General features: G+C 33.3%; 1 protein-coding gene across 5 annotated transcripts in view; it reads left to right on the top strand.

Annotated features, from left to right (window-relative positions):
* LOC106877427 (hemocyte protein-glutamine gamma-glutamyltransferase) overlaps nt 1-24,000 on the top strand; it is a 105,209-nt gene that overhangs the window by 76,364 nt on the left and 4,845 nt on the right. For all 5 annotated transcript variants that reach the window (XM_089352010.1, XM_089352012.1, XM_089352014.1 and 2 more), the window contains 12 exons: nt 9,146-9,373; nt 10,957-11,202; nt 12,553-12,671; nt 13,557-13,664; nt 14,924-15,098; nt 17,224-17,362; nt 17,709-17,812; nt 19,115-19,274; nt 19,950-20,029; nt 21,053-21,135; nt 23,280-23,478; nt 23,655-23,815. In XM_089352010.1, the coding sequence (XP_089208136.1) occupies nt 9,146-9,373; nt 10,957-11,202; nt 12,553-12,671; nt 13,557-13,664; nt 14,924-15,098; nt 17,224-17,362; nt 17,709-17,812; nt 19,115-19,274; nt 19,950-20,029; nt 21,053-21,135; nt 23,280-23,478; nt 23,655-23,815 (1,802 nt within the window). The remainder of the gene's footprint in view (nt 1-9,145; nt 9,374-10,956; nt 11,203-12,552; nt 12,672-13,556; nt 13,665-14,923; nt 15,099-17,223; nt 17,363-17,708; nt 17,813-19,114; nt 19,275-19,949; nt 20,030-21,052; nt 21,136-23,279; nt 23,479-23,654; nt 23,816-24,000) is intronic.

Raw genomic sequence — 24,000 nt, 5'->3', positions numbered from 1 at the left:
TATATATATATATATATATATATATATATATATATATATATATATATATATATAAAGTGAAGTATATTTGCCACTTAAATGTGGCTAACCCCGAGGGGTGGATGTTACTGTTGCTTTTAGCCCCAGGAGGACATCTCTTCCAGCTGGCTATCGACACACATCTGTGCCCTGTGTGTATCTGCCAAGGGAAGTTATCTTTCCCAGACAGGGCACAGATGTGTGTCGATAGCCAGCTGGAGGAGATGTCCTCCTGGGGCTAAAAGCAACAGTAACATCCACCCCTCGGGGTCAGCCACATTTAAGTGGCAAATATACTTCACTTTATCGTGCAGTTACTGTTAATACCTCGTTCAGAGATTTAACATATATATATGCGTGACATCTTCGGCAAGTGTTTTCTACTAAAGCCTCGGGCCGACCAAAGCCTTGTGAGTGGATTTGGTAGACGGAAACTGAAAGAAGCCCGTCGTATATATGTATATATATATATGTATGTGAGTGTATATGTTTCTGTATTTGTGTTTGTGTCCCCCCCCCCAACATCGCTTGACAACTGAAGCTGGTGTGTTTACGTCCCCGTAACCTGGCGGTTCGGTAAAAGAGACCGATAGAATAAGTACTAGGCTTCCAAAGAATAAGTCCTGGGGTCGATTTGCTCGACTTAAGGCGGTGCTCCAGCTTGGCCGCAGTCAAATGACTGAAACAAGTAAAAGAGTATATATATATATATATATATATATATATGTATGTATGTATATACGTATATATATATATATATATGTATGTATGTATATACGTATATATATATATATATATGTATGTATGTATATACGTATATATATATATATATATGTATGTATGTATATACGTATATATATATATATATATATATACGTATATATATATATATATATATATATACGTATATATATATATATATATATATATATATATATATATATATACGTATATATATATATATATATACGTATATATATATATATACGTATATATATATATATATATATATACGTATATATATATATATATATATATATATATATATATATATATATATATATATACGTATATATATATATATATATATATACGTATATATATATATATATATATATACGTATATATATATATATATATATATACGTATATATATATATATATATATATATATACGTATATATATATATATATATATATATATATACGTATATATATATATATATATATATATACGTATATATATATATATATATATATATATATACGTATATATATATATATATATATATATATATACGTATATATATATATATATATATATATATATATATATATACGTATATATATATATATATATATATATATATATATATATATATATATATACGTATATATATATATATATATATACGTATATATATATATATATATATATATATATATATATATATATATATATACGTATATATATATATATATATATACGTATATATATATATATATATATATATATATATATATATATATATATATATATATATATATATATATATATATATATATATATATATATATGTATGTATATACGTATATATATATATATATATATATATATACGTATATACATACGTATATATATACGTATATACATACATATATATATGTATATATATATATATATATATATATATGTACGTATTTAATTTATGTATACACACACCTACATTCATACATGTCAGTTTGTATGTATCTGTTAGTTTGCTTGTCTGGGATAGGTTTTTGGGTGGCGTTTACTTCAACACGCTATTCAACCGACACTCAAACTATGTACCTATGTGTCTTTTTGTAACATGCATACCTATGTTTACATTACATACATACACGCGCAGACATACATACATACACAGGTGCACACATACACGCACGCACATGCACACACGTATTGACAGTCACATATATAATACTTATGCGTGGGGAGGTGCGCCTGTGGGTGTGTGTAGCTGTTTGGGATAAGTATCTTTTGATGGTTTTATACGTTGGACTTTGTCCATACTGAGGCACGACTTCGAAATAATTTTAACTATTTTATTCAATAAAATCGGACTTGGTGCTTAAGTCCACTTTAGATGTAAAGGAAAAATAACTTAATAAAATACTTTTCTTTCACATACCGATTTAGACCGTTATACACACATACACGCACAAACATAAAAAGACATACACATGTAAATAATTTACTAGCTCGTTATTCAGTTGTCCGCCGCCTCTCTGCCTCTCCCGCCCTAATTATCTGTTTGACATACCTTCGCCATCATTTACGACCACCTCTTTCCCACAAACACACGCACACTGCTACCCTGTATTAACATTTAAACCCTACTGTAACTCCTATATATCAGTTACATTATGTCACCAACTCAGCTGACGCCCTCTATACAAACCCGACGTGACTGACATTTACCAATATCAACACATAGGTACAGAACGCAAACACACACATGCACACACACAAACAAACACACACACAAACAACACGCGCATGCAAATAATAACAGTCATACATATATATATACGCACAACATATATCCCCATATGTTCTGTATTCTGTATCACACATATATCATGAACATATGCATATATGCATACATACGTGTGTCTATCTATCTATATATATATATATATATATATATAAGCACATTGTACGTAAATATATATAAGTGTGCGTCTATCTCTGTAAACTCTCTCTCTCCCTTTAACTATATCTGTGTATCTATGCATTTATCTATTTATTTACTTAACTTTCTACATACATGTACACACACACAAACCCATACGTATATATACGAGTGTGTGTATGTACATGAGTGTGTGTATGTGAAGCCTGAATATATGCAATGATGTACGTAAAACTAGGCCAATTGAGTGTTTCTCTCTCTCTCTCACTCCCTCTTTCACTCTCTCTCTTTCTCTCTCTCTCTCTGAGTTCATATTTGCTGGCATATTTACATGAGCGTTCACTGAACTTCTATATTGACACCTGTATACACACACACATACATACACACACACACACACACACACACACACACTCGCACACATCCTCGCCTGCGCACGTACACACTATCGCACACGGCACCACGCAACTTATTCCACTTACATATCTTACGCTCATATTCTAAAAAAAAATATGCATAAACTGTATGCAAATCGTAAAATATCACCTAACATTGAAACACACTTCAAGATCCTCACAAACACATATACACGAGCGCGCACATATATTAACCCTAATGCATACTCACACAAACACGCATTCAACTGTTTCAGAAGTACTTATTTTGCTTTGATTACACGTTTATTTATATAGACAGGTATATATGTAAACAGCTGAAATATATATATATATATATATATACAATGGAGAAATTATACAAAATGTATAAATAGATGATGATATTGTCGTACCCAATAAAATAATTTATTCCCTCCATCTATTTTATTAATACTGTTTTATATATATATATATATATATATATATATATATATATTAATTTATGTATATATTAATATTATCTCGGTTGAAAAAACTTCGATAATGTAGATATGTTAATAGTTACCAGGGTAGCAAAAATCACACAAAAACTGAGATATCATACCCGTTTAATAGGTAGAAATACCAAGTAAAAGTGATGTATTTTGAGTAGATATGAAGAATAATGATAAATGGAGGAAAACGCATATAAACAATAAGTTCCTTTAATTCCAATTATTGATTATATGCGTTTTGCTCCATTTATCATTATTCTTCATATATATATATATATATATATATATATATATAGGGAAAACGATTTGAAAATGCAGAGGTCTCTTAAAGATGTTTATTGATTTGGCCTGATTTACCTTTTCTTTAATAGGATTTTCAAAAGTAAAAATGTAAGGCTTTGTGGTGTTAAACAATTGTTAATATAGGTGTATTAAAATACAGTGATAGAGTCTTTGACAATTATAAGAAAATGTTAAGAAATAGAATCTTTGACGATGATAAGAAATTTTTAAGAGGGACTTTGTGTTTAAACAGTTTACACAAAAGTGCTCAAAATAAGCAGTAAAGTAAATTCATAATTATTTATAAGTTCATCAATAATCATCATTGTTTGTAAGCATATATACATAAATAATTTGTAGACAGAATTTGAAAGGAGAAAGCGTGTATTGCTTAATCAAAACTTCATCAGAAATCATATTTATATGGAATTTTAGAGGAATGACCAAGCACTTTTCTTCATCTCCAGTCTTGTATATGTATATATATATATATATATATATATATATATATATATATATATATATATATATATATATATATATATATAATAATAATAATAATAATAATATAGATTTAATCAAAAGATTAAATGTGGTACTTAAAATGTTTGAGGCACCAGAATTTGTTAGGATAAAAACCAAAAACAAAATCAAGAGATTTGGTGAATAAAATTTGAAGTAAAGCAACAAAAATGCAATAGGTTATAGCAGTACGTACGTTTCGTACAAGCTCCATTTATTCATGTAGTGATAGCACTACAGAAAATACAATGAAAATGTACTCCTCAGCTGCATAAAGGAATTTCATTTTAGAAAGTCATTTTGAAGATGTTTGCAAAAAACAAGAGTAAGAGAAGAAAATACATCTCGACTATGCTGCCGTTTCACAGACAAGTGAATTAAACAAGAATTTAAAATCTAATTGGAGGGATAGTAGTAATTTCAAATTTAGAGGAAGGCAGGTTAAGTAGTGGTGGACAGCAGGTTAGGGGTAAATCAAGCATGAGAGAAAGAAAAGAAAATATGTAAATAGATCATCGAATCACCCACCAAATATTTTAAAATCTATTGTAAAAAACATTTCCGATAGATTTACTAAACTGTCCTCAAACCATGACATCTTTAAATCAAATTCCCATTACTATAATGAAGCTTTATCAAGAGCGGGCTATGACCAAAAAATTTCTTTCCTTATTCCTAAATCTATTAAATGTGATAGTAACAATAATGATAATAACACTAATAATGATAATCTAATTATCCTAAATAATGTTACCAATAATAAAAATTTAATTAACGTAAATAATGATAAGAAAAGACCTACTAATAATAACCTATCCTGCTCAAACAAGAGGAATAAAAATGTAATACAACCTGATAAATGCCTACACAACCATATTAACACCAATAAAATACCTAGCTTAAGAAATTATAATAAGGACCATAAAAATAAAAATAAGTTCCGCATTTTTGACGATAGTAAATATCATCAAATACGAAATAATTGTTCTGAAGTATAAATTTAAAGATTCAATAATAAAGACCTGATTTATGCGTTCCGGAAGTACATCGGGATACATTTCCAGCCAGAATTTGATTGCTTTTATTCCATGTGGGATGTTGGTGTAAAGATTGATAACATCGAAGGAAACCAATAATTGCTCTTCATTAATTGTTTTTAGTATGTCTAAATAGTCTCTAATGAAACTTTTGATTGTATTTCAGCAAGGGTTTCAGTAGGATGTCTAGAAAATTACTTAAGCGATGAGTTTCACAGGCTGGGCCAGCTATAATGGGCCTTAACTTTAAGTCTTCTGACACATGTATATTTATGTATTTGCCTGGTGATTGTTTGCAGGCTTCATAAATGATCTTGCTCTTGTGTATTTTGGGTAGGCCGTAAAAAAGACTAGGTTTACGTTTGAAGTTCGTGACGTAGTCTCTTTCTTTTTCTGTCAGGCCTTTTCCGTGTAGAAGTATTATGATGAAAGATTTTTCATTGTTTTTTTTTGTTGTTTATAGTTTAAACTTTTTCGTAGAAGACATCGTTTTTTTTAGCATAGATAATACTAGGTTTTGGTAGTATTCTGTGTTCATCAGGACTATAGCACTTCCATTGTCTGCTTCTTTAATTGTCAGGTCTTTGTTGTTTTGTAGTTCAATTAGATTTTTTTTTTCATTCTAGATTGTTGAAGTTTGAATTAATTTTTCATTTATGGAAAGTATATTGGAAATGTTACATATGGTCGCAGAAGTCATCTAGTGTTTTATTCCTACCTTTAGGTGGAAGATAATTACTTGTTTTTAACCAGTGATTCATCTTAGTTGTTGTAGTCAGTTATTGCTTCTGTAACTCGTAGTTTTCTGCAGAATTACGAAATACTGTCTTTAATTTCATTATACTTAGATCTTCGTGGGGTTGGGGTAAAATTTAATCCTTTAGCTAGTATACTGATTTTTGTGGCAAAGAAAGTTTTCTTTGATAAATCTATTACTTTTTGTTTCTCCTGTAAGTTTTGTTCCAACGCGTGTCTCTGTTCCTCTCCATTCGGTCTTTAAAAAAAATCAGTATTATAGCTAAAGGATTAAATTATGAAAAGTTATGTGCGGATTAGTAAGTTTATAGCTTTGAATGTTAGTAACGTCCAATTACCTTATAAATTATTGTTAAAAAACAAAAAAGGAAGAAACATTTAAACTAGTATTTAATTCGTGTTAGAATTATGTAGCTTCTTAAGGACGCGGTTTGAGGAAAGAAAAGGTATTTTATTTTGTGTGTTCATAGTCTTCCAATGACCTTCCATTTTTGTTGTAATCCGAAGCGTTTTCATTTCGTTCACAATTAAATGTGATTGACTATTAAATGTTTTTTTTTTTAATTGCATGTTGTACAAAGATGGCTTAGATATGATGTCCATGAATGTAAAGCTATCTAATGTTGTTGTGTGTCAACGAGCACCACTGCTGCTTATTGAGATAGGTGCAAGAGGAGTTGACAGGAGAGTGGTGTATTTTTGAACCCAATATAACAGTTAGACTCGTGAAGTTCACAATTTTCACGTTGAAATCAGATAAAAAAAGAAAACAAGTCGAACATTACTAAAATGTTCATGGGCTTACATGCTTGTGCTCTGTTGTTGATAAGGTTTTAATTATAGTGTTTTGTATTATATTATTAGTGTTGGTTTATGGATTAGTGTAATTATTGTGTTTTATTTCATGAGACATTTTATCCATGTCTTTCTCTGTTTTGTAGTTAATATATAGTAGACTCAAATAAAACCATTTATATGCGGTTTGTGTATTTTTAATAGGCTTAGTGTATGAGGTATTTCTTGCTTTCTATTTATAGGTGTATTGTTTGATGGTTTATTCTTTTTGTTAGAATACCCGTTGTTGGTTAATTTTTTTTTTTCGGTGAATGTCTTTTTTCAGTGTTTCGTTTATAGATTAGGATTTTAACTATATTTTGCATCTGTGAACACATTCGCTATCTCTCTATAAATTAATGCATATAGTTTTGTTCATGATATAAATCAATATGATAAATCTGTTATGGTCCATCTGAATTTTCATATCTTTGAATGGTGACACGCATGGTATTGCTAGGATTTATATTTATACTTCTCTAAACAATGTATTTTCACGTGGAGTTGTTCCTTAATATCTAAATATCGTTTTCCGATACGACGCGTATATTCATATACTGTCCACAAATTTTCTCTTACGTTTCTGACCAGTTATTAGCCCATCTTCTGTTAATACCTCGTAGAGCGTTATAGAAGTAGGTCCTATGGGAAAACCAATGGCTAATCCATCTTTTAGCGTTTCTGCTACTGGAAAGTTGGTAAAGTATGATTCAACTTTGTTAGTTTCTTTTAACATGTATAGTTACTTTCTGAAGGCCATACACTGTATCTCTTTACAGTATATTGTTTGGTATTATTAACAAACTGTTTAAAGCGGAGAGCTGGCAGAATTTTTAGCATGCCGGAAATAGCTGCATTTCGTCCGTCTTTTACGTTCTGAGTTCAAGTGTCACCAAGGTCGACTTTGCCTTTCATCGTTTCGGGATCGATAAAGTAAGTACCAGTTTTGTACTGGGTCGATCTCGAAATTTCTGACCTTGTGCTAAAATTTAAAATTATTATCATTGCTATTATGGCGGTGGATTAAGGCGGAGAGCTGGCAGAGTCGTTAGTACGCCGGGGAAAATACCTATGGGCATTTCGTCTGTCTTTACGTTCTGAGTTCAAATTCCACCGAGGTCGACTTTGCTTTTCAACCATTCGGTGTCGATAAATTAAGTAACAGTGGGGTCGATGTAATCGACTAGTCCACCCCCGCCAAATTTCAGGCCTTGTGCTTTCAAAGGAAAGGATTTTCATGGAAGTGGACTGACAGTCCTCCAAAGATTCCTTGTTCCGGTTATATTCCGATTTCAAACCGCATTGAAATCATCTTTTCCTTTCATATTTTCGAGGTTGATAAAATAAAGTACCAATGAAGCACTAAGATCGATCCAAGTGTTTTTTACCTAAACTATCAACCTTTCAACTAAATTAGAAACCGCCGCCATCACCACCACCACCACCACTACTACTACTACTACTACTACTACTACTACTACTACTAAAGAAATAATGCTTATTCATACATCGCGATCCCAACTTCACCAGTCTAGCAACTTTCACGTAACTTGTATGCACAGTGGGTGGGTTCGTGTTTTTGTTTTATTTTCAAAACTATTTCGTTCTTTTTGAAAGTAGAATTTTATTTCAGAGTTGTATTATGTTAATTATTCTATTATTAGAATTGTGAATGAAGGCAATGTATTGGAAGAATCGTTAGTGTCAGAGAGTAAGTAGATCTAGCCGTATATTTGTGTTAGGTGCGAGTTCAAAACCGATTCGTTAAAGTAAAACAAAATGCTTTTCGTTATTTAAATTACGGCTCAGGGCGATCGGTCACCAGAAACCTTAAAGGCAGCGAGCTGGCAGAAACGTTAGCACGCCGGACGAAATGCTTAGCAGTATTTCGTCTGCCGCTACGTTCTGAGTTACGAGGGACGATATTCTAGGAGATGAAGGATTGTGCATTGCGTTTAGTTTGATGGCAACGAAGCTCAGCGCGCGCGCACACACAAACACATGTGATGATAACGTGATGTGATTTGTTGTTTTGTTTGTCTTAGGTTGCGCTTAACTATAGATGCCAAAATTATTTACTTACAACTAACTGCTATTGATATACATATATTGTTTATTTACCTGTGTTTTTTTCTTTATTATTTTAGATCCGGTTCCTGGCTGTTTGAAAGTTGAAGATGTTGACCTCAAAATTATTAAGAACACACGCAAGCATGAAACTGACGAGTATTCGATGACATCAAATGTAAATGACTTGAACCAGAAACAAATCCCAAAACTCGTCTTGAGAAGAGGATTCTCATTCACTGTGGTGATTCGTTTCAACAAACCTTACAATGAGAAAACCGAAAAGGTTACTCTTCAATTTGCATACAGTAAGTGACAAAAATTGTTATTATTGAGCTGGCAAAATCGTTATCACACTAGACAAAATACTCAGCGGTATTTCACCAGTCGCTACATTCTGAATTCAAATTCGACGGAGGTCGGCTTTGCCTTTCATCCTTTTAAGGGGTCGATAAATTAAGTACCAGTGAAACACAAGGGTCAGTGTAATCGAGTTGTCCCCTCCCCAAAATGTCAGGACTTGTGCCTTTAGTAGAAAGAATTATTATTATTATTATTATTATTATTAGTATTATTATTAGTATTATTATTATTATTATTATTATTAAGGCTGCAAGCCGGCAGAATCGTTAGTACACCGGACGAAATGCTTTACGGTACTTTGTCTGTCTGCACGTTCTGAGTTCAAATTCCGCCGAGGTCGACTTCCTTTCAGGGTCGATAAATTAAGTACCAGTTGAGTACTGAGGTCGAGGTGAGCGACTCTCCCCCTCTCCACAAAATCCAAGCCTTGTGCCTATAGTATAAAGGATTGACAATTGATCAAACCTCTCCCACCCTTTCTTCTGGACAAGTACAGCCTATCGGTGTCACTCTTAGGGTGGAAGGCTCCGTGTACTATCAATATTCTTCTTATTATTATTATTATTATTATTATTATCATTATTATTATTATTATTCAGTAGTTTTATTTTTATAACGTGCGTTCACTTCACTACCGAGCGCAGCTCTGTGTGCCTTGGGTATGTGCTGTGGTTTGCTGTGATGCTCTTATGGTTACTGTATTGAAAGTGTTTTGCGTAGGATGTGTGCAGTGCCCAGTAGTGCAATTTTCTGTATGTTATATATATTTTTAAGTCCTGGTGTTTTTGTTATGTATTTGTCTGAATATTTTTTTATTATACCTAAGACACCTACTATGATCGGAATTGTTTCTGTTTCTTTTTTAAATAATTATTATAATTATTATTATTATTAGTAGTAGTAGTAGTAGTAGTAGTATTAGTAGTAGTAGCAGTAGTAGTAGTATTATTATTAGTCAAGACGAAGAGCGCGATTCGATTGTATAGATATTTTATTAGTTGAACAATATTTCAACAGTACGTCTGTCTTTGTCAAGTTCAAAATAAGAGGTGATTAAAATAACAGAAATTTAAACGTAAAGTATGAACGAGAGCAACCAGCGTTCATACGTTGATGGAATGACAGCATCAGTTTTTAAGTTTTATAACAGGCGGAAAGAAAAAGACATTATTATTATCAAGAACACCGCTGTGTTGCTGGAGACTTGGGCTTCGCCTTTCCTTGTACATATCCTGACAATAAGTAATATTAGATGATCTCAATGATTTTGATAAAGTGTCACCATTCTCAGCTTGATATAAGAATGGATGTCGCGATCATAAATGTTAAAAACCAAATCTAATTACCCACATTAGGCATGCTTGTCATATATGCCAAGATAAGAATCAATCACAAATTCCAATTTCAATATTACGAGATGCCAATACTGGTTTGTGGATTTAAGTCTTTTGTATTCTCTTTCAGGAATACTCTTTATATTTTCCCGTGTCACTCACTTTAAATGTATTTATGATATCTAATTTTTCAGGTGAACGTCCCAAAATTGTGAAAGGTTCTTTGGTGAGATTAGAACTGGCAGACACTTTCAAAGACGGGGAATGGGCCGCTGTGTTGAAGAATTCGAAGGATTCGGAAATAACGGTAGAAGTTCACACTCCTCCAGATACCTTTGTTGGAGTCTGGCGAATGAGGGTTAATATCAAGATTGATGAAAAGAAAATAACTCAAACAGCTCCCTATGAATTTTATATGCTGTTTAATCCCTTTCACAAACGTAAGCAAAGTTTTTTTCCTTGTTGACCTGACCTTTTACAAATATTTCAACCAATCTTTCATGTTTCTTTCATGTTTCTAGGTCTATACGATCCCCTATATTCACACCATATTTCATATTTGCTATCATTCTGTCCACTATTACTCAAACTTTCACGCCTACATCGCTCAGTCTGTTGATATTAACTGTATATTCCTATTCTTGTCTCTTAACTAATTTTCCTCTACTCAGTTTTATATTCATTTATAACACTCGGGAAAATCGGGTTTAGACCTTAAAAGTTTGCCTCATCTCTTTTTCTGGTATTACAAATCTAAGCTTTCCAGTTCCACACTGTACTGAATACCAGTTATATATCACTATAATGTAAAATCGGAGGATTGCCATCAGGAATACTAGTTCTAATGCAACAGTATCACTTCTATTATTTTAATTTTTGCCTTTGTTTACTCTTCGTTATTATTATTGTTAGCAAAAATTGGTTAATTAAATGGTTAAGCTACAGCTGTATAGATGTAAGTGTTTCTGTGTATATGTACAAGTATATAAGTGCATATGTATAACTGCTGCTCTGGGGATGGCCACGGGAAGCAAGAGAACCCAGTCATGGATGTCAGACAATTTCTGCGACCACATCAGCCCTAAAATCTGGCCATCTAACTCCCCAGACTGCAGCCCCTTGATTATTGTGTGTGAGGTGCAGTTGAACAACAGACCAACAAAACTCCTTGTAACACCAAAGATGAACTGAAAGTAAGGATTATGGCAGCATTCACCACCTTAAACAAGGAGGACGTCTGAGATTCCAAAGTGGTCTGGAAGCCGTGGTTGAAGCTAATGGCGATTTTTTTGGCTAAATTTTTTCTTTAGTATTTCAAGATATATTTATGTAATTTTGGTAAATATATCTGTTAAAATGAAAAGTCACTGTTATTTTCATTTTTGCGCAATTTAGACGACAATATATTCACTGCACCCTGTTTTTATATATATATATATATATATATATATATATATATATATATATATATAATGCACAAACATATGTATATAATGTTACCACAGAGTACTGTTGTCAAACAAGCTGACTGTCCACTCAGCCATGCCAAACCATCAGCGTCTAAACAGCCGTGTGAATTCATTTCGTTCCGTCTCCATTGTGGGTAGTAGCGTTGGTGTGGATAGGGTGGTAATCCTACTGGCCAAACTATATGTAATATTGTCGCAGTTTCTGAAATCTAACAATCTGTGTCTATCATGTAATGTACTTATTGGAATATATACCAATACTATTATGTTGCCATTTTCCCACGATGCCTATTTAATGTACGTGTATTATTCTACTTCCAGATGACGATGTTTACATGTCTAATGAGGATGAACGTAAAGAATATGTCATGCGTGAAACAGGAAAGATTTATGTGGGTACTTCAAATCAGATCTACGGAAAAACTTGGAACTTTGGCCAGGTAAAAACACTTATGCAGAGAACTGGTTGGGTTAAATTACGGTTTTACATTGCAACAATGCAGCGAAAGCTGCATAGTTATGTATTACGCCAAGGCTAGAAGTTAATTTTATTATTTCAATGTAAGAAAGGCTCGAGCAGGCAGTATCAGTAGAACTTCCCAATAAATGTATTGCGTTATATGTTCCGGTTGTATACATTCTGAGCTGGAATACTGCTTACCTCTACGTTACATTTTGTCCCCTCCCCTGTATCAATAAAGTTGAGTAGCGGTCAAGTTGAGTAGCAGTGCCGTTCAAGTCCCTCAAAATTGCTGACTTTGTGCCCAAATCAGAAACTATTATTTAGATATAAGAAAGGCAGTGACCTGGCAAAATCGTTAGAGCGTGGAGTAAATGTCTGGCGATATTTCTTACAGTTCTTTGCGTTCCGAGTTCAAATCTCAACAAGGCTGACTTTGTCTTTCTTCTTTTTCTCTACTATGTCGATAAAGTTATATACCGGTCAAATACTGGGATCAATAGTATTGACTAGTCTCTTTCCTCAAAACTGCAGGTTTTGTATCTAAACTGGAAACCACAGGTATGGTAAGCCGCCAGTATCGTTAGAGTATCGTAAATTTGCTTTGCCGTATTTCTTTTGGCCCTTTACGTCCTGATTTAAACCTCACCGAGATGAATTTTGCCTTTCATCCCCACACCACCCCACCCCACCCCGGGGTCGATAAAATAAAGTACCAGTCAAGTACTGCATCCCACTCACTTGAAAACTGATGTTCTTGTGCTTTTAGTAGTGACACTTACTTAGAAGTAAGCGTTTTGTGTTAGATTAAATATACAAAACTAAATATAATTTTTTTTCTTTCGATTTCTATATTTTCCTGTAGTTCGGCGATGAAGTGTTGGATTGCGTTCTCTATCTTCTAGAGGAATCAGAACTTCCTCTTCACTCACGCAGAAATCCTGTGACAATCACACGAAAATTGACAGCGTTGGTGAGTACATAACTCTGGTTGTTCCCTTAATAATAATGTATGCGTATTTATATAGTCATGTGTGTGCGTGTGTTTTAGTGTGCATGAGTATGTGTGTGTGTGTGTGTGTACAGTTGTGCGATTGTGCGTGTGTGTGTTTAAGATACACATAAAGCAAATGAGGACAAGGAGTTTATTAGCAGAGTATAACATATTTTTGTATGTTGTTAGCAACTTGATATCAAACTGTTACGCTCGCGACTATCAGGTCGTAGGTTTGATTCTCAAATCAATGAAACCTTGAACAATGTACTGCATTTCACATTGCTCCAGTATATTCAGCTGAATATGAGTACCATCAACTATAAAGGTCCCTGATACACATTTTCAGCTAAGTGTACTGATCCGTTCACGGAAGACAATCGAGGTTATTTTGTTTATTTTTTAACTTTCAGTCCGAATTCCTTGTAAGTGCGGATCGTACCGGCCTCATGGGCATTTACGATCAAAGTAAATAATTAAAAACTAAGCTGGAAGAATCCTGTTTTAAGATGAAATGCTTTACAGTATTTCTTTTGGATCTTCAGTTCTGAGATCAAATCCTGTCACAATAATCTCTACTTTTTAATCTCCACAGGGATCGATAAAATAACGTACCAGTCTTGTACTGTGGGTCGATGGTGTCGATGCACCCATATTTCTTTCAGATTCGTTAGTTTTGTACCTAAATTAGAAATCATTATTGGCTGAATGAAAGGAGACTAGCTAAAAGAACGGTTAGAAAGTCAAGGAAAATACTTCGCGTATTTGTTTTGGTTGTTTACGTTCTGCCCTTCATCCTTACCGGGATCAATAAAATCAAGTATTAGCGAAGTAGTGAAATTGATTTAATGCACTCACCCGCTTCTTTGAAAATTACTTGGATCTAAATTTTAAATTATTATTATTAGCTGAATTCAAGGCGGCGAGCTAGCAGAATCGTTAGCACGCCGGAAAAATGTGCTTAGCAATATTTCGTCCGTCTTAACGTTTTGCATTCAAATTCCGCCGAGGTCAACTTCGCCTTTCATCATTTCGGAGTCGATAAAATAAATATCAGTTGAACACTAGGGTCGACGTAATCGACTTACTCCATCCCCTGGTATTGCTGTCCTTGTGCCAATATTTGAAACCAATATTGGCTGTATTTAACAGTAAAATTTTACATTTCAGGTTTCGGAATGTGACTCACGAGAAAAAGTGTTATGCGTTGTAACAAGAATGTTTTATCTTTTGAACAGATTAATTCAGCTGATGACAACGGAGTTTTAATGGGCAACTGGTCAGGAAATTATACAGGTGGAACTTCTCCTCTGTCTTGGACAGGTAGTGTTGCGATCATTCAACAATACTTGAAGACCAAGAAACCAGTGAGATTTGGCCAGTGTTGGGTATTTTCTGGTGTTCTAACCACAGGTTGGTAATATTTGAGTTTTGGCTAACCACAAAGTCAATATTTGTAAGGGAAGACGATAGTTACATGACGTAAGTTATCAATATATCCAAATGCACAGAAAATTATAGAATTAACTAGAAGTGAATATGAGAGCGAAAGCGATATTAAGGAAGGGTAGAGGTGACAGAATTGCTCGTGTCTGGAAAATGCTTTGCATTATTTGTTCCTGCTCTTTACCTTCTGAGTTCAAACTTTGTCAAGTTAACTTTGTCTTTCATAATTTTGAGACTGACAAAGCTCAGTACCTGTCAATGTTTGCTCTATTCTCTCAGGGATACCATCTCTTAGGAATGTGCAGTAGTTAAAACCACAGTATGTACCGCTGTAAACTGCCCTTCAGCGATATATTTGTTGAATATGATACACAGATGGCCATTTTAATTCAGCACTACTTCTATTGCATATGAAAGATTTTTTACTTAACCAGGTGATTGTTCTCTATACCAACGAATGTTTTACTCACTGTTTCCAATATATCGGTGGCAACAAATGTAATCTAACATTGTCACGCTATTGATTAAGCCCAACGAAGTGAAAATGCATATGGCGTTCTATTATGTGTGTTTATGTATATGTATATGTGTATATATGTGTGTGTGTGTGTGTATTTGTGCGTATATATATATAAATATATATATATATATATATATAAATATATATATATATATATATATATAAATATATATATATATATATATAAATATATATATATATATATATAAATATATATATATATATATATAAATATATATATATATATATATAAATATATATATATATATATATAAATATATATATATATATATATATATAAATATATATATATATATAAATATATATATATATATAAATATATATATATATATAAATATATATATATATATAAATATATATATATATATAAATATATATATATATATAAATATATATATATATATATATATATATATATAAATATATATATATATATATATATATATATATAAATATATATATATATATATATATATATATATATATATATATATATATATATATATATATATATATGCGATGGTTTAGACGGTTTAGAAATTAATTCATTAATTGTTTAACATATTCACCTACAATTGTTCCATTTCACAAACAAAATTAAAATTACAAAACATATATAAATATATAATTTTGCATTTTAAATACTTTGTATGGAAACTACATTCATTGAAGAAATATCTCTTCAAAATATGCATATATATATATTTATAGACACATACACATATATATTTATATATATATATATATATATATATATATATATATATATATATATATATATATATATATATATATACATACATACACACACACACATATATCACAATGTAACCTCGTGTATATCGTTGGCAATTTTTTCTTCCTCCGTCTTCCCTTCTTTGGACTTTCCTATATTTCCGACGAAGAGCTTCGCTCGAAACGTCAAATTTTCTTTCTTTCCTTTCCTGAGCGTCCAGTAAAACAATATCTGTATCACGTCCTCGCGTTGTTGTTTTTTGTGTTGTCTTTTTTTTTGTCGTTTTTCTTGTTTGAACTCATTATATATATATATATATATATATATAAAATATATATAGTTTTAGGGAAAATAACCAATTTTCAAGAACTCATCGATGAAAATCCACTATCACATATAGAAAAATTAATAATTAAAAGCACAATAAATGAGTATAATATAAAGTAAAGTAAATATCATAAGATAAATATAATATAATATTATATTATATTATATTATATTATATTATATTATATTATATTATATTTATCTTATGATATTTACTTTACTTTATATTATACTCATTTATTGTGCTTTTAATTATTAATTTTTCTATATGTGATAGTGGATTTTCATCGATGAGTTCTTGAAAATTGGTTATTTTCCCTAAAACTATATATTATATATACTTTATCTATAAGACTCAATTTAATTTTAATTTCTTATAAATTGATTTTAATTGAGTTTTTTACCTGTAATTTTGGATTTTGTCCCTGATATTATATATATATATATATATATATATATATATATATATATTTCTTTCACATTTACAGTATTACGCACATTGGGAATACCTGCTCGCAGTGTCACCAATTTTAGTTCAGCTCATGATACAGACGTCAGTGTTACAATTGATCATTTCTATGATGAGTTAGGACAGCCCGAAGATTATATGAACGATGACTCAATCTGGTAAGTTTCCAAATTTACAACCAGACTGCTTCAATCTTTCGCTCAATCGATTCTTTCTATTTCTCTTTTCATATCTTATTTTCATTTCTCTCTTCCCCCCCCCTCTCTTTCTCTCTCTCTCTATCTCTCTCTCTCTTCCTCTCAGAACCTTTGTTATACAGTATCATTCTCTCATCACAATCTTCTTTATATTTTCCGATCTCTTTTCTGTTTCTTTTCACCCTTCTTTTTCTCTTTTTTTTATCTCTCTCGTCTTTCTTCTTCCTCTGTTTCTCCCCCCCCCTCTCTTTTTTTCTCTCACTCTCTCTTGGTGTTATTAACCAAAAACAAAACAATTGTTATTCAGGAACTTCCATGTATGGAATGAGGCTCATATGGCTCGTCCTGACTTGAAGGACGGCTACGGTGGCTGGCAGGCCTGTGATGCCACTCCTCAAGAAACCAGTGACGGTAAGTTTTTTTCTCTATACCACATCCCTTTTCTTCTTATCATCTTCGTCATCGCTGTTATTGTTGAGCACAAGTCAGCCCTGATCAAGTAGATCTATAATCAAATGCATTTCACTCAAATGATCATCTCACCTATTTCCTATGTGTAGAAAACCCCAAGTCTACCTACATTATCCAATGCAGTTTTTTCTAAGAGAGAGCTGAGGTGTAATTTGAGTTTTGGTTGCCATATTTAATAAGTAGAAGCTTGTTCATCAATTTGCATTTTTGTTGGTGTCGTCATTATGTATATTGTTGTTGTTGGCACTCCGTCGCTCACGACGTTGAGGCTTCCAGTTGATCCGATCAACGGAACAGCCCACTCGTGAAATTAACGTCCAAGTGGCTGAGTACTGCACAGACACGTGTACCCTTAACGTAGTTCTCGGGGATATTCAGCGTGACACAGTGTGACAAGGCTGGCCCTTTGAAATACAGGTACAACAAAAACAGGAAGTAAGAGTGAGAGAAAGTTGTGGTGAAAGGGTACAGCAGGGTTCGCCACCATCCCTTGCCGGAGCCTCGTGGAGCTTTAGGTGTTTTCGCTCAATAAACACTCACAATGCCCGGTCTGGGAATCGAAACCGCGTTACTATGACCGCAAGTCCGCTGCCCTAACCATTGGGCCATTGTGTATGATGTCACTGTTAACAAGTTCCTTAGTGTTGCTGTAATAATTTTGTTTCCTTTTGTATAGTAACTTTTATTGGTGGTTCAACACAAATTCATTACCTAGTCATCAATTCATTCATACTCGATTACAAATTTCCATTAGTTAACAAGTAGGCTTTATTATGCAACCGTTTCTAAAGCCCATTTCTCCAGTATTTCACCTTTGTTCATCAGGAAAACACCATATTCGATATATGCTCATGATTTGTACGATGTTACTCTTTGCTACTTATCAAATAAATTTCGGCTGGATCAAGCTTTTCGCACGCCAGCAAATTTACAACTTGTAGTCATATATCAGAGTTCGAAATGTTTTTTGAAGTGCTCTAACCCTGAAATTCAGAGTTCACATAGGTACTCACCATGAAGCGAGTACTGTTTGATCAATTCATAATCAACTCGTAGGATATTATTCTCTTCCATTTTGAGCAATTGATTGTAGTATTTATATTTGCTGTAGTTGTTTAACAGATTTGGCCTGAGTGATGCCCTATGACATTCAAATGTCATTTCTACTGCTCTTGAGCCTCTTCCTCCTTTTTATATTCTTTCTATACTTGCATGTATAACATACCCATGTTGTGATTTCAGGAATTTACTGTTGCGGTCCCTGTCCAGTGAAAGCAATTAAGATTGGAGACACAACTGCTTTGTACGATGCTCCATTCATCTTCGCCGAAGTGAACGCAGATAAGGTTAGCTGGATCAAAACGGCTGACGGAAATTACAAGAGTTATATACAGAATGGCGAGTATGTATTCCTATTTCTCTTGCCATTATTATTTTATTTAAACATCAGTTTACATTTCGTCCGTTATCTTGCCCAAGCCTTGTTTTGAATTCTTTAAATATCGAACGAAGAGCCAAGCGGATGCGTTTTATTCTTGATAAGACTGAATTCAATATAGTACCAGAAAGTTTGAAGTAAACTTTCTTGTTGGGCGATTTTTCACCAATTTTGTAGAAATTCGACTTAAATACTTACACATGAGTATAAATAAGATTTGACCATTTCTCGCCTTGATAGCTTTCTGTAACTCTGAATAAGAAATATTTCTCTTGCAACTCGGTAGAGTAGCTCAAACTAAGAAGTGCTACGTTAAAAGTAATTATGATACTTAATCTATAAACATCCGTACTCAAATACCAAATATCTACAGGTAGTTGACGTCAGACCTTTTCTGGACGTTTGCTGCATCGACTAAACGATTTTTTCACAATTATATTTCTATCCACCTATACGATCCTAATTTTGATTAAACAGTATAAAGTGCATATAGCAGTACTTGTACGAATTACGCATGGTAGCATTTATTGTACGTTTGAGCTCTATGTTTCTTTCTCCCTTGAGGCAATTTGAATTATATAACATTACAAGAAGCATTGGTTTCTCTTTCTTTCTATATTTCTCTTTTTATCTGCCCAGAATTGGTAAAAAGATCAGTACCAAGAGTGTGCTGAAGAACGAAAGGAATGACGTCACTTGTGAATATAAATGTGCAGAAGGTAAGAATGCTTAATCTTCTTCAGTTCTGGCATTCAAGATGAAATACGAATTGGGTTATACCACTACTGACTGGGTTATACCACTACAGATTGGTTTATACCAGCTACAGGGTTACTAACCATACACCTCATTACTACAATCAATACGATTACGTCAACTATACATTATATATAAGCTGGACCTCTTCCTGTCGAGAGGACCAGGTGCAAATGATGGTAGCTACATCAAACCCCATTCTTCACCAAGTGCCACATATTGGAGGAGGCTATCAGGAATAACAGTGCAGCAAAACGGCGCTAAGTTACGGGGATGTAAACACACCAGCATCGGTTGTCAAGCGATGTTGGGGGGACAAACACAGACACACAAACATATACACACATACATATATATATATAAATATACATATATACGACGGGCTTCTTTCAGTTTCCGTCTACCAAATCCACTCGGCCTGAGGCTATAGTAGAAGACACTTGCCCAAGGTGTCACGAAGTGGGAATGAACCCAGAACCTGTTGGATCTAGTTATTACAATGGAATAGCTAACGCTTTAAATATGTACAATATTCGATGTCCAGATCTCTGAGCAGTAAATGAGTATCATATAGTGTTGCAGTCAACTTAGACGTAGATAGGTGTAAAATTATTGCATTCGTTTTTACTCGTTTTGTTAACTCGATGAGATAATTTCTCCACCTTAGCACCCACACTGGTAGAAAGTACATTTAATGATAATCATTAATGTACAGGGACAATGTAGATTTTAAAATGTGTGTATGTCCGAATGCTGATTATTCTGTTTCTCTTCAGCGCAGAGGTTTGTCGATGAGTTGCAACTTATTCAAGAGCAAAGACATCTTATAACATTCTGTATTTTTATAAGATTTCTCCGCTTTGTGATTCATCTTAAGATATTACATAACAGCATTACCTGATTTCTCTTTATGTAGCATACTGCATGATTGTAAACACGAGATATCAAGCAAACTCTTAAAAGTTTTAATTTGTTTCAACATTCAGGTTCTGCAGCCGAACGTGCAGCGGTATTCCGCGCTGTCAATACTGCAGCTGTCCGTACTGCTGCCTACAAGCAAGGTCCTGAGGTAAGTAATTAGGCGATGATTGTCACAGATTCACAGATTCAATCTAAGCAACAAACATAGCTTAGACCAACATACCAAGCCACTGTACAAATAACAATAAGTAACATAAAGTCAAAATATCTGAGTAAATAAGCTATCATATAATATAGATATACATACGAGTCCAGGGATCAGCTACTCCATATCAGTTTTGTTCCATCTGTGAGCAAAACAACTTAATTTTCAAAAACTCTCGTTCACTTAGTCATAGTAGACAGTTCTAAGAATTTTAATAACTGTTAGTTTTTATTGATCGGAAAGCTTAATTGTCAACAGACAATCTGGTAATACGTTGTTATGTCATGAAACATTTCGGTTGGAAATTCGCAAGCTAAAAATGGTGAAAAGCTTTGATAATGTCAAGCACGACAACATTACTTGCACAAAATTTCTCCAGAGTGAGAGCCCACTGGGGAGTGACTGAAGACTGTAGACTACCAGAGGATTTGGTTTCACAGAAATCTTCCTAGTAGTCATTAAAGAGAGATATTCAAAGTAGTAGAGGAAGTCGTTGTTAAAGACTGATTATATTTCTTTAAATATATTAGAATTGATTCGATAGGACGATTATATGCAGAATTAAAGTGGGTAACTTTCTTGGAAATGGAGCATACTCTGCAGATCATTGTACAGAGAAAAGCAATGAGGTGTTTAGAAATGTGGGGATTCACTCAGTAGTGCAATGATTCCGTTAAAAGCAAGGACTTGTGACTTCGCTTGTTTTGAAGTAACAGAATGTACTTTCACTATAGGTATTCAAGGCGTTGGTCTTAAAAGTTCAGAAGGGAATAACTTTCATAGAAATTTGATGAGTGTTTGGAAATTTTTATTTCTACTAAGGCAAAGGCCCCACAACCAAAGTTGTTAAGTGGAAGGAGAGAGCATTTTTCAAAGTTGGAGGAAATACTTTTGGATAAGAGCCAAAACTATCGATTGCAATTTGAAAGGTGGGATAGCTTAAACGGCTGTAATATGCACTAAGTGACATTTTGCAGTTCGAGTGGATAAATGCTCACCTAATGTTTGTGATGGGTGGAGTTTCCTAAGTTTTTGCCAAATGTTCTAGTCCTTCCTTCATGTTTGAACAACTTCGGCATAACTATGAGTCAACCACTTGGTGGATTCGGAGACAGGAGTTTTGTTACATGGAGGATGTGGAAGAAGAGACAAGTCTAAGAGTATAGTTTAAGTCTAGACCTTCCAAGTAAATCAGGAATGAAGCATATATACTGCCATGAACATATAGCATAAAACTGGTAGCTCCTTGACCGATCGGTTGAATTGACGGATCATGCATGATATGTGAATGTGTGTTAACAGGAGTTTTGTTACATGGAGGATGTGGAAGAAAGGACAAGTCTAAGAGTATATAGTTTAAGTCTAGACCTTCCAAGTAAATCAGGAATGAAGCACATATACTGCCATGAACGTATAGCATAAAACGGGTAGCTCCTTGACCGATCGACTGAATTGACGGATCATGCATGATATGTGAATGTGTATTAGGCGGTTGCAATGAGGCAGTAGTCATTGCAGTGTTGAGGTATAGATTAAGTTTGAAGTAGCAAAAGGATTAAGGTTGTTTGGAACATCTCATTACAAAAGAGTGCTGAAAAGTCCTGGCTGGAAGTCAGCCTTCCGAGTTCTTTTAGAGGGCTTAGAAAAACTGAAGAATCACTGCAATAAATGTGTAAATCTGAGAGGGGATTACGTTGAATAAAGCCATGATTATCTTATCCTTCTGTATTTTCTTTTCCCAAAACCATGAACTTTCAAGTACCCCTCGTACATGTATATTACGGCATTCGTGTCATTATATACATATGTGTGTGCGTGTATGTGTGTGGGTTTATGTATGGGATGTATGTATGTATATATTTATATATACGTATTTACATACACATAATTACCACACACACACACACTCACACACACATACATACATATATATATATATATATATATATATATATATATATATATATATAACATATATGTAACATATATGGAGTGTATGTTCGTAAACATATACGTATAAAAATATATACATATGTATATCTTATCATAATATATATTTACATATATACATATCTTTTGACACACAGGACATGAAATTCGAATTAGACGTCGATTTTGATACCATGTTCGGTTGTGATGTCCTTGTCAAGGTGAAGATGCAAAACACTTCAAATGAAGTTCGAAACGTTGGTGGCAGCATTTCCGCCATTTCTGTCTTCTATACTGGTGTCAAAGCAAATGAGATAAACAAAAGCAAGATCAACTGCACTGTTCAGCCTAAATCAGGTAAGTATTCACAATACTTCTTTCTTGTATCACTTGGATCACACCCGATTGAACAGCCCAACGATCAACTGCATTTCGGCTGCGGTCATCCCGTCTCTCTAAATCTGCATGAAATGGTGACTGAGCGTTAATCTGAAAATAGTCAGCAGAATACTGACTCTTGTCCTCTTTTACAGCTGGAGTTGCTGAATTACTGCTTTCATTTAATGATTACTACAATACTTTGGTTGATCACTGTGGTATCCATTTGACTGCCGTAACTTTCGTGAAGGAGACTAATCAGTATTGTGTCATAGAAGAAGACTTCAGATTGCGAAAACCGGAAGTTACTCTTAAGGTGAGCTGGAAATGGATAACAATAATTTATAACTATCTATTGCATTAACATACCTAACAATTTCTCACTCTTTTCTCTTTCTCCCTAGCTGTCTGTTTCTCTCTCTCTCCCTCTCTCTCTCCCTCCCTCTCTCTCTCTCTCTCTCTCTCTCTCTCTCTCTCTCTCTCTCTCTCTCTCTATATATA

Source organism: Octopus bimaculoides, chromosome 5 (assembly GCF_046866305.1).
Source record: "Octopus bimaculoides isolate indiv1 chromosome 5, ASM4686630v1, whole genome shotgun sequence".
Taxonomy (NCBI): Eukaryota; Metazoa; Mollusca; class Cephalopoda; order Octopoda; family Octopodidae; genus Octopus; species Octopus bimaculoides.
Note: the sequence above shows the minus strand (reverse complement) of the source record. Positions and strands in the feature narration are given on the sequence as shown.